Source organism: Oncorhynchus mykiss, chromosome 10 (genome assembly GCF_013265735.2).
Source record: "Oncorhynchus mykiss isolate Arlee chromosome 10, USDA_OmykA_1.1, whole genome shotgun sequence".
Lineage (NCBI taxonomy): Eukaryota > Metazoa > Chordata > Actinopteri > Salmoniformes > Salmonidae > Oncorhynchus > Oncorhynchus mykiss.
The window spans coordinates 48,337,497-48,356,379 of record NC_048574.1 but is presented as its reverse complement, the minus strand read 5'-3'; the positions used below and the strand labels follow the sequence as shown (position 1 = coordinate 48,356,379).

General features: G+C 44.5%; 2 protein-coding genes across 15 annotated transcripts in view; one reads left to right on the top strand and one right to left on the bottom strand.

Moving 5' to 3' along the window:
• Positions 1–1,339, top strand: part of LOC110534153 (phosphorylase b kinase regulatory subunit alpha, skeletal muscle isoform) — a 32,020-nt gene extending 30,681 nt beyond the window's left edge. The window contains exons 31-32 of the mRNA XM_021618860.2: positions 317–517; positions 741–1,339. Coding sequence (XP_021474535.2) covers positions 317–517; positions 741–914 — 375 coding nt within the window. The 3' untranslated portion in view covers positions 915–1,339. The remainder of the gene's footprint in view (positions 1–316; positions 518–740) is intronic.
• Positions 1,340–1,577: 238 nt separating this feature from the next.
• LOC110534154 (phosphatidylinositol-binding clathrin assembly protein) lies at positions 1,578–18,871 on the bottom strand. Of its 14 annotated transcripts, none has more exons than XM_036933269.1 (20): positions 18,542–18,869; positions 18,022–18,144; positions 15,915–16,057; positions 15,557–15,632; positions 15,239–15,341; positions 14,883–14,976; positions 14,648–14,759; positions 14,403–14,509; positions 13,372–13,413; positions 11,369–11,454; positions 10,871–10,964; positions 10,594–10,727; positions 10,173–10,273; positions 6,635–6,766; positions 6,449–6,479; positions 6,163–6,301; positions 5,778–5,801; positions 5,611–5,667; positions 5,176–5,298; positions 1,578–4,867 (listed from the first exon to the last, which is right to left on the bottom strand). In XM_036933269.1, the coding sequence occupies exons 2-20, from the start codon at positions 18,101–18,103 to the stop codon at positions 4,835–4,837; spliced, it is 1,713 nt and encodes a 570-aa protein (XP_036789164.1). In that variant the 5' UTR covers positions 18,104–18,144; positions 18,542–18,869; the 3' UTR covers positions 1,578–4,834. The 14 variants fall into 14 exon arrangements, with proteins under 14 accessions (XP_036789164.1, XP_036789152.1, XP_036789154.1 ...); XM_036933257.1 differs by having other exon boundaries at positions 18,022–18,235; positions 18,542–18,868; XM_036933259.1 differs by having other exon boundaries at positions 6,635–6,751; positions 18,022–18,870.
• Between the last annotated feature and the right edge of the window lie 12 nt (positions 18,872–18,883).

Here is an 18,883-nt window from a genome sequence, read left to right as displayed (position 1 = left end):
GAGACAGAAGGGGTCAGGAGACACTGTGGCCCCATCCGATGATACCCCCGAACAGGGCCAAACAGGAAGGATTATAACCCCACCCACTTTGCCAAAGCACAGCCCCCACACCACTAGAGGGATATCTTCAACCACCAACTTACCATCCTAAGACAAGGCTGAGTATAGCCCACAAAGATCTCCGCCACGGCACAACCCAGGGGGGGGGGCGCCAACCCAGATTTGCTTACCTCTGAACCAGATTTTTTCAATATCACACTACATGATGCACTATCTATTTCCTATCCACCTCCCCTGGGGGGGTTGTTGATCACAGATGACCCCCGGTGAGATCAAGTTTGCAGTGCACGTGGAGACGGTGCTGAATCGCGTGCCCCAGCCAGAGTACCGCCAGCTGCTGGTGGAGGCCATACTGGTGCTCACCCTGTTGGCCGAGGTGGAGCTGGAGAGCATCGGCAGTGTCGTCCATGTAGATAAGATAGTCCACATGGCCAGTGAAATGTTCTACCACGACCAGGTCAGTCAGTGGCCATACGGTAGTCTCACCTCTGTTCTTTCAGCATTGATTTTCACAGTGGAACATGTTTATTTTACATTGTTTATTGTGCTTGTTATTCAGTTATTTACTATTCGGTTACATTTCCTGTAAACCCCCACATGTTAAAAGGACATTAAATAGCACAACGGGCCGTCTTTGCAATGTCATCCTTACATTGTGTCCATATTCCCCTCTTCTGCAGAAAGTGCTGGGGGCTGACGACACCCTTCTGGAGAAAGATCACTCCAATGGGATCTGCAGGCTGCTGTATGACAGCGCCCCTAGTGGCCGCTACGGCACTATGACCTACCTCTGCAAAGCTGTGTGCACCTACGCCCAGGACTTCTTGCCAAGCGGTGCATGTGCCATCCAATGAGCTTCTATTAGTCTGTGCCCTCCAATTAGCTAACAGCAACACATACTGTAGTAGGGCTCAGAACCTGATTTTTATCTAGTCACCCAACCTTTATCATGGAGTTTAATTTGTTTTGATATATCCCAGCAAGCCTGTGCCTGACATGAACAATCACTGTGAGGGGTCCCAGTATTTTAAATACGAACTTCCTCTGATATGGCAGATTCTCAGAAAAATGAATGAAGCTAGGTTTCCAGACTTGTTATTCACAGCAGGTAGATATTTCTTACCATAAAGATGGTGCACTGTGATTCTATGTCAGAGTGAGCGGTTGTCACAACACTAGTGGTAGTGCTGCTTTTGAAAATGATAATTTTCCTATTGTGATGTGACAGGTGTACTGTATGGATCTTTGATTAATACAGTATAGTGGCAATCTTCATCTTGTACACTTTGTGAGTGACAGTGCTTCAAGGCCCTCTCATAGCCAACTCGTATGATGCAATCTGTCAATTATTCACGAGTATGAATGATGCTTTAACCTGACGATATTCGCTGTCAAGGTGATTACCTGTATATCCAATAGAAACATGCATTGCACATCGACCAACAAGTGGTCACTGATGAAAGGCACAATGAGCAGGAAGATGAGGACCGCTGAAAAAATAACGACATAACCTGAGCAACATATGACATTTTATTCAATTGTCTTCCAAAAAACAACAACCTCTGCATTTAAAAGAAAAAACAATTGTTTATAACAATGTAATTTAGCATTGACAATACAGTGTATTGTGTTATCAATCCATTTGATGTACTCAACAACAACAAAAAAGGTATGGAGCCTCACTTCCAAAAACAGGACATCCTGGACAATGCTTCGTTTCATCACAGGGGAGAAAGAAAAAAAAATGTTTTCAGATGGGCAATATGGAGTCGAACACAGGTATACTGTGCTCATATTGTTAAATATGCATAAATGTACATTATACATCGCCAGAGTACATCGGGCAAAGTGACAATGCACGTTGACATCTTTCAGTGGCTAAAAGATCAGGGAGCGAGATTTTCCACTGCAAGCGCAAAGGAAGATGACCAATATTGGCAGAGAATGACGTGATCCAATGGAAGAGGGACAAGACTGAACATACTAGGAGAAACCCAAAAACTCGGAAGAAAAAAAGAGCAAGCGCTCAACAAATGTATTGAAAATAGCAACGTTTTAACAAGGAGGGGTTTACAGGACTTGAATGTCTAGCTAGCTAGGTGATGCATAGCATTTATATTCATGTTTCACAAAATGTGTGGTCTCGTAACTGAATAGGTATTTGATAGGAGCTTTGAATTGCATTTCAAATGCAAAAAAAAAAAAAAAAAGACAGTTATATCTGGTAGGACACACACATTTATGAACGCTAATGTAAAAGAGGCAAGTCAAGAGAAATTCCTAAACATTTGCAAACACACCGGTAAGTGAAATTTCACATATGATCATGCTCTTTACCGGGCACACAAGTCAATAGAAAAAGACAACACTAATCATGCAAGAAGAGACTTGTCGCTGAAATCAAATTCCTCCAAAATTGGATATCAGCAATGTGACCGCGGAGAAAAAGCTGCGCTTGATGACTTTGGTGCAAAATGTTCCTGTTACGGAGAGGACAGTGTCCACTGCCACAATGAAGACACTCTTGGTAGACCAGTTGTGATACTGTTGAACCTAACACCCCCCACCCATCAAGATATACACAAAACATCACAGACGTACACCCCATGACCACCGCCAAGCACAATGACCCGCACCACAGACACGGCAATAAAACAACCCCCGTCTCCCAATGGGGCCATCACTTACAGAGCGAGCACATGTCTAAAAACATACAAGGTTACATACAGAGGACAGCGTAACAGTCAGAATTGGTCTATGGGACTGCGTGAACTTGCATAAAAGCATTCAATTGACACAGGTGACATTGAGACAGAATTACGTTTCAAAGAACATCTACAAAATGTAAGCCGGTCACAGGGCGTCGGAATGCGGTAGTCTTGACAGAGCCCATGATTAGCAGAATGAGAGGCTCTACAGCAAATCTAACAGACGACCGACTTGTATTGAGACACGTTACGACACTCGACTACTCATGGCTAAATAGACACTACCAGATGGCCTGGATGGCTTCAGTGACCCCCACTGTCCTCGGAGGACCAGAAGCTGGGAGGCCTCGTTGAGGAACACTACCCTGTTTATCTCACCGGGAAGGGCATGGACATATAGAAACACAATAAATAGAAAAACAAGTATTTCCCCCAGCCCCTTTGACTGTACATCCCAGCAATGGTTTTAGTTTTGTGCAGTAAAACGCTCGCCCCCCTCCAGGGTTTGTGCTATATATGTTGTCTGTCTGTCACCGTTACGCACACCGGGGAGTTTCTGGACAGACATGACCCTCGATCACATTTACAGATCTCTCTACTTTCCTCCTCACTTGTCCTCTGCCCTCCGGCAAACAAAAAAAAATGTCCAGGACAGCAAGCTAGGGCTATCTCTGGGGCTGGAGTTGGAGCGTGGCAGATAGTTGCTGACTTACTGGAGCGATTGTCAGTTTCACTGTCTCGCGAAGCAGTCTCTCAGAAACGAGCTCCTCAACAACATTCTCCAGGGGTTGGTGGGGAGCTACACCGCAAACACACTGCCACTCAGAAACACAACAATGACACATGCGACAACTCATTGGGCATCGACCTGGAGCGATACGAGAAGAAAACACAAAGAACACTCTCCCAACGTTTACTCACTGACATGGGGGGGGGGGGGGGGGGGGGGGGGGCAGGTCCGTTATCGGTTTCAAAGAGCAGAAGCTAAATCCGATGGCGGGAAGTTCCATGCTCCGTTGTGGTAGCTAAAGGAACATGGATCACGTATTTAAAAAAAAAACAACCTCAAATAGCACCGAGCAGAGCGAACAACGGGTGGCACGGCAGAGGCAGAACGTGTCATGACCTACGACGGTTCCGTATGAAATGAGTGGGCCGCCTTCACTTCTTTCATAGGAGTACACCGTAGGTCTATGTTGGCATGGAGCACACCGTTTAAAAACAAGAGTACAGTGGGCAGCCCTCGCCACGCAGATCATGGCTTTCACAGGAACCGAAGAAAACATGACACAATAGCGGTTGTACATTTAGATCAGAGTGCACCGCAAATGAACACAGACAGATATACTGTACATGCACACGCGTACACAAACCATGTGTCTCCAAGCCATTTATCCAATACTATAACTGGTTGTGAAACAACAACAAAAAATGGAATGAATACGGAGTCGACTCCAAAATGTTTGGTGAACATCGATTGAAACGCATGAAAACGGTAGCTACCGCAACTCTGACATGAACATTGGGGAGAAAAGACGTAGGAGTGTTGTAGTGGTTTGTATGAGACCCTAATTGGACAATGCGTATGTACACCCGTGGCAAAGTTCACATTTGATTAAAGTGCGTGCAAACTATCAGAGAAAGAGATGTCCATTGACACTGACGGATGAGGGGGGTGATGGCAGTTGTCTAGAATTCACTGCAAAGGGGCCAAGCTCCAAACTGGAATGCAGCTGTCGCCATAGCATGGGTTCAAACAGGTCGGAACGATACCCATTCAAATGAGCAAATCAAATACAGAATGAATGTGAGCTGTGACTTGTCAAAGGACTTGGATGGGACTCTTATATCAGCCATGATGCAGAATGTAACAGAGGTTCCATCCCACAGGGAGGCCACTGAAAGAGCACCGACACCAACACATCACCGGTCTGTCTCCACCACCACGTCACCGGTCTGTCTCCACCACCGTCTTCCGCTCCTTTCTCTCTTCCACCTCGCGTTGCATTTGGTTCTGGATTGGTTCGTCTCTCTGCTTTTACTGTCATGGTAAGATGCTCCCAGTCCTACATGAAGTGCATCTGCATAGGAAAATAAGCCTGTTACGGTTTAATAATTTCCGTCTGGTTTTAAAAAGGCTCGAGACTGTGGATTATAAATATCTCAGTCAAATAAAAAATAAAAAAATTGGGTACTGTAATACCAAAGGTTTCATAGTAACAAGATCTTAAATAATTCCAGAACCTAGTGGTAAACAGTAGTTAACATTGACAAATTAAGTATTAAACAGTGACATTATAAAGCAGCAAAGACAGCATTACAATTATGATTAACATACTTTAGGAACTGATGCCTTGAATCATGATTCACATGCCAGAAGTGGTTGGGGAGTGGACAGTGGGATTACCTGGGCTCCTGGCATGGGAGCGAATGGGTTGGTATGCCGAAGGACAGGTTGGTTGTACATCATATGCTGTGGTGCCATCATAGGGACTCCACCCATCTGCCCCATCTGATGAGGAGGCATCTCCAACAGGGAGAGAGAGAGATGAAATGTAAACTGGGTATCAATGGTCTTGGTGTGCAGAACCCCCCTCCCCTTAGACCCAACCTTATATTGGAATTGTTATTTTATATTGTGTGACGTTTTATTCGATTTCTTCCTTGAGTTTATTCAGTAAATGTTTTCTTAACTCTATTTCTTGGTTAAGGGCTTCAGGGCATGTAAGTAAGCATTTCAGGGTAAGGTCTACTACGCCTGTTGTATTTGACGCGTGACAATTACAATTTGATTTGACTGTTAGACCTGGGTACTGTACCACGGGTGCAGATCATTCCTTACCATTCCATAAACAGGCACTTGAGGTGTCGTCATAGGAAAAGCCACTGGAGCCGGAGCCTTACGGAGAGAAAGGGCGGAACGGAAAAATGAAAGCCCAGTAGAGCACACTGAGAAATGGACTTGTGGAAGAATGCAGCGACTCCCTCTACAGAGAGTCACATACTTACATAGCCAGTATAGATCATTCCATTCTGCAGCAGGGTTGAGGAAACGAGGAGGGAACGAGGAAAATGGAGATAGGAATGGATGGTGGATAATTCAGTGGGAATTTTTCGAGAGAAGACAGATGAAACGCGAAATGAGAAGAGGAGAGACAAATAATTAGAGTGCAAACGAATTCAAATAGACAAGAGGGCAAATGAGAATCGGCAGCGCCTGTGGAAAAGCCGCAATAACCCCTTCCATTTTTCGAAGATGTGATTTTCAGACAATCATAGAGTTTTCTAATGTGGTCTACTAGATTTCATAAGGAAAAAAGTACACTACCTTCTGCATTGCTGGCTTGTTCTCTGTATTATATTTGGTGAGCGTGACCAGGCGTGTATGTCTCACCATTTGTGGTATGGGTATAGGTTGAGGAGCCATGGGGGTATGATGGTTCCAGTTGGGGCTGGTGCACATGGTTTTGGACTGCCAGTGAGTCCCTCCTGTGGGCTTCTTCTCTACCAGCTGGGCCCACTGGGGCTCTGGCCTGATGGACAAACACAGGGTTCAAATACACCCACAGCATTAGAGCAAGAGAGATTAGATCAGGATTCATAAATGCTTGGATGAATAGCTACATCCAAATATATTACTGTAGGTGCTCTCAGCTCCTTTTAAAATATCATATACTCACTTTTTGGCTGGTGTTCCTCCGAACTGCAAGTCTGGAAAATGAGTGATTAAGATATGTTACATGTTCAGATGCGGTTACAGAGCATTACTGTGTATGACCATTTTATGACTACTGAAAAATGTTATAATATGCAAAGATACATGTAAAATAGGGGGGGGGGGGGGGGGGGGGGGGAGAGAAACTCACTGCCAACAAGGTTGGCTAAGGAGGAGTCCAGGTCAGTGGGCATCATCTTCCCCCCAGATTGCAGTGGTATCCCAGGGCTGTGGATGTGTGTGGGCTGAGCTGGCTTCAACAGGTCCCCTGGGAGCCCCAAACCTGAGGACAGAGACATACAGGGAGCAAGAGTCAGGCTCCGGGTCTCACAGGGAGAGAGAGTCAGGCTCCGGGTCTCACAGGGAGAGAGAGTCAGGCTCCGGGTCTCACAGGGAGAGAGAGTCAGGCTCCGGGTCTCACAGGGAGAGAGAGTCAGGCTCCGGGTCTCACAGGGAGAGAGAGTCAGGCTCCGGGTCTCACAGGGAGAGAGAGTCAGGCTCCGGGTCTCACAGGGAGAGAGAGTCAGGCTCCGGGTCTCACAGGGAGAGAGTCAGGTCTGGCTAATGCGAAGTGATTAGTGCTTTTTGAGGTCGGTTCGGTTTCGGTTTGATTATTTAAAAAAGGAATCAAGGAAATGAAATAATGACACATTTTAGAGCTTTTTACTTGTGGAAATTCCAAACCCCAAAATAGTGAACATTCAATTGCCAAAACAGTGAAAATATTCCATAGTCTCTGGCATGTCCACATTGGGTAGGCATCATTAGAAAAATTGCTATGAAATAATACAATATTTCCGTTCTGTATATTACTTCATTTTCATGACTAATATTTTTTATTCAGAACATCATCTCGGCTTAGGAAGTAGCAGCCAGCCAGCCCATCTAACACAGTGGTATTCAAAGTAGGGGTCACGACCCCAACTGCAGTGGGGTAGCCAAAATTAGGAACAAAAAATTAAGAGTACAGACTATTGTATGGGACGATATACAAATGTTTGAGGAAGATCATTTGAAATATATAATTGTATTGAGTAAATGTCTTGATTGGTTTTATTTTCTTTTGACGAGAAAATTAAATTGATTGAAGGTCATTTGTTGATTTCAAAATCTAAATGTATCGATTTTAAGGTTGCATCATCGGATGTGGGGTGACTTCGAGTTGCAAGAAATTATTGGGGGGGGGGGGGGGAGGAAATAGGATCTCCGCTGAAAAGGCTTGAATACCACTGATCTAACGCCATCTCTGTGCTCCCCATACTGTACTGTCTTTAGTCATCCTATTTAGCTAGGCTAGCCTGCCTAAGTATGCTGCAGAGCTGTCTGACGAAATCATTTGACTAGTTATTCAAGGTAGATAACGCATACTTTCACGAACTGTCTCTATTCCTCTCTGTCGTTGTGTTGTGTACGTTCCTCTCATGCGGTCTGTGTGAATCCTAATTTACCAGGCGGAAAAGTGTATCAGTCTCTGTCTGAGCCGGAAACGACAGGCGCAATGGATTATGGCAATTGTCGTTAATTACCACACTTTGGCGCTGAAATAAGTTTAATATTTGCTTCGTGAAAACTACAACTCCCTTCATCCCAGCGTCGCACGTAGTTCTTGACATTATTTCTCTCGGGAATGATTTGATTTATCCCTAGAGAAACCGCGCACTGGGTTCACAAATAAAACACAACTCAATAGAATTCAAGTAATAGTACTGACATCGGTCAATTAGTTGTTTAACAGACCTGCCAACCCTGTCCAACTTTTTAGAGTACCAGACGCGTGCGGCAAATTGGAGATTCAACTTGTAATTCTAGTGCAAGTGCATTTTTAAAAGCATTGCCTCTATAGCTAATACCGCACACTCATTGGGTAGGCATCATCTCGCAGTCTTCTAAACTGCCGACTCCATTTAATGTATTTTGATTATACTTTTATAATGCATTTTGTGACGTGGATCATAATTACAGTCTATCCGATTGCGTGATCCTCGTAATGTTGTGGAAAATACAACTAACGGGACGCAGAATTAAAATGTATATCACACTCGCACAAATGCGACCAGGTATTTTGTCGTATTTGTATTGATTTTCTTTCACTAGCAAATGCGAGTGAACTGCTGGCACTTTAGAGCCCACTGAATGTCCATCTTATGTTCGCTAACTTTGGCTTGAGACAATTAGTGTTTACCTTTCCACAACACACGGAATCGAAAAGGGATTTGGCCATGTGTTTACCTACAGCTGACAGTCAGCAAACTCAGCATCACAACAAACAGGAGAGGCAGACACGGGGTAGCTATGTCGAATAAGGCTGTATTAATCTCCATGTCCGTTGACACAAACTCTGTACATGTATGTGTGTTGCAGCTCGAGAATCGGGATGTTCGATTTACTCAGTGGATTTATGTTTTTATTAAAATATATATTTTTAAATCAGACCCTATTCATTTCTGCATACTTTTCACTTGGATCTCATGGGCAGAGAATTGCTTAGTTGGTACGCTAAATGCTTGCATGTTGGCAGGTCTGGTTAATAACCCCAACTAACAAACAAAAATGGTTAATCGCTCAGCACTCCCTGGGTCACACAGGGAGAGAGTCAAAGTCAGTGTCAGGTCACAGAGAGACAGGCTGCAGGTCACACAGGGAGAGAGTCAAAGTCAGTCTCAGGTCACAGAGAGACAGGCTGCAGGTTACACAGGGAGAGAGTCAAAGTCAGTGTCAGGTCACAGAGAGACAGAGAGACAGGCTGCAGGTCACACAGGGAGAGAGTCAAAGTCAGTGTCAGGTCACAGAGAGACAGGCTGCAGGTTACACAGGGAGAGAGTCAAAGTCAGTGTCAGGTCACAGAGAGACAGGCTGCAGGTCACACAGGGAGAGAATCAAAGTCAGTGTCAGGTCACAGAGAGACAGAGAGACAGGCTGCAGGTTACACAGGGAGAGAATCAAAGTCAGTGTCAGGTCACAGAGAGACAGAGAGACAGGCTGCAGGTCACACAGGGAGAGAGTCAAAGTCAGTGTCAGGTCACAGAGAGACAGAGAGACATGCTGCAGGTTACACAGGGAGAGAGTCAAAGTCAGTGTCAGGTCACAGAGAGACAGGCTGCAGGTCACACAGGGAGAGAGTCAAAGTCAGTGTCAGGTCACAGAGAGACAGGCTGCAGGTTACACAGGGAGAGAGTCAAAGTCAGTGTCAGGTCACAGAGAGACAGGCTGCAGGTTACACAGGGAGAGAGTCAAAGTCAGTGTCAGGTCACAGAGAGACAGAGAGACAGGCTGCAGGTTACACAGGGAGAGAGCGAATCAGGCTACAGGCAATAACCCTAGCCCCAGGCATATTGTAATGCTATTTCAGTCCTGTCAGCTGTCCAGTAGAGTGATTACAAGCCATATTGACTCACCAATCAGAGAGAGAGAGAGAGAGAGGGCATCCAGCAGGGATAGGTATCGTAGCAGGGAAGAGGAGAGGAAAAAAATTGCATTGGGGACACAACTGGACATTTCATTTCTTCTAATAAAGGTTGGGGTTGACATCAATTAATATCTTATTTATGTCCTGCAGTGACTGATTTCTGTCCATCACAATATGCTCAATGTATCTGCCTTCATTTTAAATACAATACTAGTCTTCAAGAGTATACAGTGTGTGTGTGTGTGTGCGCGCATGTGTCAGTATGTGTTTTTGTGTCCATCACCTCCCCAGGCGTTGTTGTTAGACGGCACAGTGTGTGTGGTCTGGATATTCGGGTTGAAGGTGGGCTGGAGGTTGAACAAGTCACTGGTGAGATTTGGCACGCTGGGGAAACAAGAGCAGAGAGAGACAGAGATAAAAATCATAGCAGAGCAGACCCCTTCAGGCCACAGGGCAGAGAGGAAGAGTTACAGCGGCCAGGACCAACCACTTGGAACACTGCCATTCAGCCATCCATTTTAACGTGGCTCACAGATCCTTCCCACTAATAACCCAACTAATATACTGTGAAGTGATTTAACCACCTGCCATTTTAAAATAAGATACATACAGGTTATATTATACAAACTGAACAACCTGTGTGAAATATACCCATAGGTATTAACTCAAGCACAAGGATTGTCAGACCGTAGGGTCTGCCTTACTTATTTGTAACAGATACAACAGATGAGTTGGAGAAGAGGTCTGTGACCCCACTGCTGCCGTTGGCACTGCCCACTGACTGGGAGCTGGGAGAGACGGTCGGCGTCTGCACGTCAATCACCTTGGCTCCCTCGTCCTGCCCGGGAAAAACACATCAAGTCAAGCCGCAAAAAAGTGACAGTACAACAGGGTTGAGAAAATAATATATATTCAGACTCATTCATACAGTAGCACATCGACATTGTAATGAGAAGTTGCTGTACAGTGACCCTGTCTGACCTTGAGCCTGTTCTCGTCCTCCTTCTCGTCCATGCGGCTGAGGGAGATTCCAGTGCTGGACAGTGACGACACAGCACTGGACAAGGTGTTAGCTCTGGAGAGACCACACAGCGCTTATCAGTGACCACCACATACACTTCACTGTCACACAAGGCCATTCTGGGACGGACCACTGAAGAATATATATTTATTTTTTTGCCGAACGTTTCTGACTCTTGCGTGCCGTAATTGTCATATAGTAGACAGGTCTGACACACAAACACATTAAAACACTCCCAAATCCAGGATAAATGAGGCCGCATTGCCGTTGTAGTCCAGATGACATAGTAGCTAAGGGTGGAACACTGGCACAGCATCATTTGCACATTCGTCCTCATACCTATCAAAGCTTTAGTGAGTGACAAATGTTCTGAAATGCCTGCTTCAGTCTAAATGCCTTTTTCAGACACAAAGCCTGAAACATTAGCATCTGTGTGTGCGCATGTGTCTGTTGGTTACCTGGTGGCTGTGGAGAGCTCCTTGATTTTCCTCCCCTCCAGAGAGGCCAAATGCTGCTCCAAAGCTTCCAGGAGGCTGCTAGGGGCCTGGGGGGGGGGGGGGGGGGGGGGGGGGGTATGGGGAAACATTAATGCACCAAGTGAGGATAGCACTGTGTAGAACAATTGGGAAAACAATCACGCGTGCGCACACACACACACACACTGCATTTGCATACACTCGCGTACAGGCACACAGACATTTGGCACCGGCGCAAGCGCAGACACAAGCCCGCGCAGACACACGTGCCCGCACACACACACACCACACCACACACAGCGGCCAAGTGGCACATTGTCCTAAGCTTTATTCATGTTCAGTCTAGTCTCCATATTTGCAGGTATTTTACGTAAGACAATACATCTGGTATAATTAGGTTTGGCTCCAAGCCAGACATGCACAGATCAGTCCTTTCTCATGCAAGCAAGTACACAGGCCTGGGAGGTCATTTGTACAGTGTGTCAGCTCCTGTGGGGTTCAGAACACATCACATCGTCTGTTGGCATATGGAAAGGAGCTTAGAAGCCCATTCACAGGTGTGTATAAATGCTCTCACACACACATCCCAGTGCATAAATTGTGAGTTAACCAATGGATTCCGTTTCCTATAATCATTTGGGTAACTATTCATTCATGAATATCAAATTTCATAAATGTATTTTACAGGTTAGAGTAGAAATTCTACTAGCAGACGGTCAAATTTGGTCATTAGCTTTAGTGTCTAGTTCAAAAAGGTTTGGAAGCCGAACGAGTTGACTCACAGAAAGGCAAAACGTCTGATGAAAATGAGGTACACGCACTTGGGAAATGAACTTTGTATTTTATAAAGACATAACAAAATGATGGTTAAATAAACCAAGGATCAGTGAATTCAATTCCCCACACGTGATACCCAGGTTTCAACCCAACATTTGCGTTTCATTACAGAATGCAATCTTAACACGTGCAGTAACTTGCAAAAATAAGAATTTCCATATACTTATTTTGGGGGAATAAGAGAGAATAATGAGAATTCTGGATATCCTTCTTCTGAGAAATCTAGAATATACTAAAAGTTTCAAATAAGCAGAAAGAAAAAAAAAATCTACAGCTCAGTAAAGACATGGGTTACTATTTAGTTGAACAGGGATACAGAAGATCTTCATAAGCACTGCAAACATGACATAAATTGACAGAAACATTTGTTCATGTTTATTGTGGAGGGAAACACCATTAGTGTCATTGAAGAAAGCTTCAACCAGTGTTTGTAGCATCACGTCAGATGTTACGCAAGTGCTTAGGATTGCATTATGTATACCATTCAAGTAATATTTGCAGAAACCTATTTGGTAGAAACCATTCACTGCTCTCCCCACAGCTATTTTGAAGGGACATCTTTTCCGGGAAAAAAAGATATACAAATAGTGTTCATTTTGAAGCAACGCAAAGTTAAACTGCAAGAGAAATCAAGAGCTTGAACTCTATCAAGAGATGTCATCCCTTAACGTACAAAAGGCTTATATGGGCCTGACACAAGCACCATACGCCCATATTCGTTAGGACAGAGGCTGAAGAGGTGCCTGACTTTTCAGCACCATTTCAAAATCAAACAAAAAAAAATATGTTTTTTTGTGGGTTAACTTTCGAAAACTGCGACTCAACTACACAAGCGACTCAACTATACAAAAGACTCAAGTCTAAGTAAAGACATAAAGGATCGGTCTACCTAAAAATCTGCCGAAAGACATAAGACGGTGTTTTGCCTCCAAAATGAGGAAACTAAATATGGGGCAGCAGAATCCAAGGTTCACATATTAGGAAGCCATTTTTTGGAAATAGGCCCTCTCTACCCTAGAGCTCAGAGAGAGGGAGGTAAAATCAGGGAGAAAAGGAGGGAGCGGTTGGAAGCCTGTAGGGTGAGTAGGGAATGGGAGCGTTCAGAATGGAGCTACATGGGAGATATTGAGATGAAATGCACCACTGACCTGTGTGAGATCGGGGATGTCACCCTGATCAATTCCAACTTGCTGTGTCACAAAAAAAAAGGGGGGGGGGGGGGGGCAAACAAAAACCAAACATAATAAACAAACGAACACAACCACAGAATAAAAAAAGGGGGAGGGGTAGGTGTGTGGAGGAGGGAGAAAGAAGAATCAAACCAAAGAATCCATTACTCCATGCAGTGACTAGAAACAAAACAACAAAAAGACAACAGGCAGGGGAATTGGCATGCCCACACACGTACTCACACACATACGTACTCACGCACAGGATCTGAAGACTTGGGTTTGAAATGAATGTTTACACACTGAAATGCCACTGACAGGTGTGCCGGGTACATTGGGCTGTAATAGTCATGTGACTGCAAGGTGAGAAACATCCAAAACAACAGCAACACACAACTAATGTTGACTTTGAACAACAAACAACAAAAAAAAAGGCTGGGGAACAAATGACAAACACATTGTTAGACGAGTAAATGAAATGGGCCCTTAAAGTCAACGTTAGTCCGTTTTTGGATAGAAACACACCCCCATCACCCCAAACCTTCCTCCAAATAGTTACCAAATCAGTAAAGACAGCAAGAACGCCTTTCAATAAAAGAATGCACGAGAAATGAGAAAACTACAGAGAGATACGGATTATCTTTGCAATAGGGCCTTGTGAATTGCGAGTAGTACTTTACGTGGATAACAGCAGACATTCATCATTGAAAAAGAGAGAAAGGGAAGGAAAGAGTAAGGGGGGAAAAAAACAAACTCTTGCTAAGACATGCAACGCAGGCATCAGAACAGGCAGCACATGGAGGGGCCTTCACCTTGAGCTTTTCAGGCTCACTAATAGGCTAACCTCTGCATTCATGACCAGCATTAGCCTCCACCACACGGCAACAGAGAGAGCGAGAGAGAGAGAAAGGGGGAGAGGAGCAGAGGTCCGGGAGAAGAGCCCCACCTTCTTGCTGGATCTATCTGACACCTTCCTTTCCTCAAAACAAGTGGAAAAGGGAAAACATTACCTCTGCAACTTTGAGAAACTCTGACAGCTTGGTCATTCTGTTCAGAAACGTCTTATAAATCTCCAGGGCGTCTTTGCATTGGTTCTTCTTCATATCAAAATATTTCTCTTTAGGGTACAAAAAAAAGAAGATAGGTTAACTGAAAAAAAGAAAAAAAAGGACTTGGGCTATTTCTTTTATATGGCGTACACTTACAAACAGCATAGTGGCACCATAGTTATCTAACAGATATAGAGTGTACTTACCCAGCATGTTGATGACTCCTTCATTGTACGCGGCAAAGAGGCGGATGGAGTCTTTGAAGAGCAGCATGAAGGCGCTGTTGATGACGCCATTGGTCAGTTCGTTAGAGTTAGCCTGGGAAAACAACCGATCGAGAGACCACACATTGAGAGTTCATGCAGACAGCTCACGGTCATCACGTTGCCCGTGTTCATTTAAGGACCACCAACGCCAAGACCATGGACCCCTGCAGCCTACCTGAAAGTCCAGCAGTGCATCCAGCTGATTCTGAATGATCGGTAGAGTCTTGATCAGCTTCTCAACCGTCATGGTGCGCATCACACCGTCGACCCTGTCGACAAGAGGCACGGAGGACCGTTTTAACGGGGCAAGCGACGGACAAAACACAAACAGATAAAGCATCTCCGTGTCAATCATGCTGAAACTCAATAGAAGGCACACCATTTCCAAAGTGTCTGCCGAAATGAGTTGGCCAGTTGAGCGGAGTTACCGTGACTCCATTTAAGACCCGCCTCCACTGATGTAGCTTACTGATGCATCTTAGTGTGACACAGGGGAGGTGTTCCACGCTAGCCACAAACAGGACATCTTACCCTCTCTTCATCTTGGTGAAGTCCACAGCCACCAGTCTGTAGGACATGGCCTTCTCATTCAGATACCTGCTGTAGCGTCTGATGAACGTTGACATGGCATAACCTGGCAGAGAGGGAGCACTTGTATTACTATGTGTGTAAGTGCTAGCTGGTGGCTTACAGAGCCAAACCTCTGCAACGCGTTCAGAACGACAGTTTGAACTTTTGAACTGGGGCATTTTTTTGTTCATGCATTGCACGTTTCTATGTTGTTTTGTACCTGTGACTTATGTACAGTGTGGCATGGAATTGCTTCCACGGACAAATTCCCAACAGTACCTTGTAATGCTCCCTTATCCAAGAAGTTGTTCAGGTTAAAAAGTGTGTTTCTGGACGCCAGATACTGGATTAATCGCTGGTGAAACAAAGAGAGAGAGAGAGAGAGAGCAGCAGCGTGGTCATAAACAGTAAGAAGAAAGATTAAATCAGTGAATAACATCTAATAATACACTGTAACCCATTTAACAGATAATTTTATCCAAAGTGATTTACAGTCGTGCGTGCATACATTTTCTTTGTGCGGGTGGTCCCATGAATTGAACCCACTGTTCTGGCGCTACGAGCGCCATGCTCTGCCAGCTGAGCGACAAGAGGACCACTTTTAACAGTGAAGCCAGTCTGTCAGCGGGTGACTCACCTCGTTGCCATACATCATGAGGTGGTGCGTGGTGACGAGGGCCTTGAACACCACCACCCAGCTGTTGTTGGCCGTCCTCTCAAACAACGTGTCAGCCAGGTGGGGGACACTCACGTTCAGCTCGTTGGTGCAGTGGATCAGGTCTGCCGACGACACAGAATGGTGACATTAGAAAAATGTGATAGTGCTTAAGAAGTGCTGTACTGTACTCTACTCTACACTGACCAACTCAGTTCCCTCTTTACTGAAGACGACGTGGGCGATGAAACTACGGGAAACCATTCAGTCCCAATGGAAGCGAAGTGGGCGGAGGCCCATTTTGACGACGCGAGCCTGGGCGACAGACGTGAACAGGGTGGGACCAGAGTCGGGGAAGCTGAACTTCATGCAAACACTCTGCGACGTCGATGAGCTAGACCAATCGAGGCTCACTATGGCTTGCCCCCCCCCCCCCTCCCTGCTGGATAGGCTGCTGATACCTAGCACTACCCAGCTTTCTTGCACCCACACAAGGGCAAAGCTGGTGTGGCGAGGCTGAACACAAGTGTTAGTGAAAACATATTGTCATGCTGAAAATTCCTAGCAGCAGTTGGAATCTCTGCTCGGCCCCCTCACACCCTTCAAAAAGAGACATTCTTTTACTAGTGAATTAACTCTCATTTATTATGCCTTAAATTACAGCGACTAAGCCTGCAATTAACATTTCAAATTGGAAATCTGATTGTAAAACAGACAGTCATAAACAAAATAAACCTCATACGATTGTGTCGTCAGTCCTTCAAGACATTTTCACTGTAAGAGGAGTCTAAAGCTTATGCTAAACCTTAAAAGGGAACATAAAGGAAACATAAACGGAATATCAAGGCGTCCGGGATAATCCAGAGGAATTACACTCTTTAACTAAATTGCAGTCGGGTACCACATTTTTAAATCACATTTGAAAGTCTTCCCAAATGCCACTCAGAGAAATGGCAGTTTTATATGACTACAAGATTTTAGCTTATGTAATTCCACTCTGCGTGACTCTAAGGTGACTAAAATGTTCACAATTGGATTACTTTGGATAGAGGTTGGGCAAAGAATTGTACAATTAAAACATTCCTTCCCCAGAAAATAATCAAACTGGCAGCCCATGATGAGACCTGGAACCCAACGAGCCTACCTTGTTTCACTGAACCAATAACCCTCTGGGTCTATGGCATTTGTTGCAGCCCAGAACCGGACTGATTGATCTTAATTGATTGACTGGACACAATGTTGACTGTGTCATATCATCATTTGGGTATAAAGCCACCTAACCATCAATAGTTCAACGTGGAGAAAACACTTTCGACCCAATAATTGCTCCAGTTCCACACAGATCAACACACACGTTGAGCTCAAGATGGTCTATGACGCTGCTGCCACTGAATAAATATGAATGACCCATGGACACCAGCTCATCACAAACTGAAGTAGCTGAGAAAACGCAAAGGCTACATACACCACAATATACTAAGGTATTAATCCTAAATTAGACACATTTTCATCTAGAACTCAGTAGGAAATTAAGAAATGGTTTGCAATAGGTAGACTGACTCCAATTGTGCTTCTGTAAACATACGCTGCCATGAACATTTTCATAGCCTATAAAAAAAGGGACATTTACAAAATTATTACTGCATACAATGCTGAACAAAGTGTAGTAGGCTATGTGGGCATTTGCATCTGATTTGCTTGCTGTTTGGGGTTTTAGGATGGGTCTCTCTCTGTACAGCACTTTCTGACATCTGCTGATGTAAAAAAGGGCTTAATAAATACATTTGATTGATTGATTTTCTTGTATGACACTCAGTAATAATAATATTTGTCTCATCGTGTTCAGACTACAACACGAAAGACTACCGTAGGATAATGACACTGTATGATAATGATTGACTACTGAGCTGTTGAAGCCTATGATGCGCAATTATTCATTGCCCAATAGAATCATTTCGATAAACCCTTGGCCATACCAAACATGATGTACATAACGACAAATAAAGGTCGTCTTGAATATTCAATGTAACCAATGCTTTTGTCGCTAATATGTAGCAACGGCGGTGCACTGGTGGTGTACTTAACCTACAGTCAAGGTGTTTCTTCTTGGGTCCGCTGACTTCATGCGTCGTGGCCTTGCAGACGGCTTTGCTTATAGCGGATCCGGTCATGCTGTGCTGAGCCGCAGCGATCCGATCCGTGATAGACTGTCCTGACATATTCCAGAAGCAGTGATTGGGGAATCAGAAATCAAATTGTCTTCAGCTGTGATAGAGAGGGTGCCCTCTAAACAAACTGCCCGTCTGAAAACAAAAACGTACACTGACGCGAATCCGATGGGAGAATTCATACGGCGGCCAAATAAAATTGACGGCTACATTCAGTCAACGAAATGGCAATCCAATTGTCCTCACAAATACAAAAACCTAAACCAAACGACCCACACCAATATCAGCTCAGAATGATTCGTTCGGAGGTCGCGATGCTACAATGTATCCGCGTAATAGCTTTCCAATGGTGATTCCGGTTAGAGTGTACAGCCGCAACAGTAGCCTGCATGAATACAATTGAGCATCAGGAGAGAGACAATCATTGATTAGTTAGCCTACCAATCCTCGGTCGGTGATCACGCGACGTTCTCTCTGGTTATGATTGGGGCTAGACTAATTTTGAAGACGTTACAAAATAGCATATGAATGTATTTTCTCTCAAGCTCCCCTCTGTTCGTGTCGAGGTCTTGTAGCAGTGACTCCTCCTCGTTTTTCCATGTCCTTTAATTGACGTGCTCCATATGGTTTATTCTGAATGCATTTAATCTTTTTACAAATGTTTTTTTTTTTGTTAGGTAGTCGATTATTCATTTTTTTTCTCACTTAAACTTCATGTGTAAAATGGCAGTGTAGCCTATGAATCAGGTGACTTAGAAAGGGGTTGATTGGGCAACACAGAAA

Excerpts from the sequence above, each read along its gene's own strand:
- LOC110534154 (XM_036933256.1), bottom strand. The coding sequence starts at position 18,151 with ATGTCAGGACAGTCTATCACGGATCGGATCGCTGCGGCTCAGCACAGC. Across the intron at positions 15,342-15,556 it reads GGATAAGGGAGCATTACAAG|GTTATGCCATGTCAACGTTC; the intron begins GTACTGTTGGGA and ends CCTCTCTGCCAG. Across the intron at positions 5,802-6,162 it reads CTATACCCATACCACAAATG|AATGGAATGATCTATACTGG; the intron begins GTGAGACATACA and ends ACCCTGCTGCAG.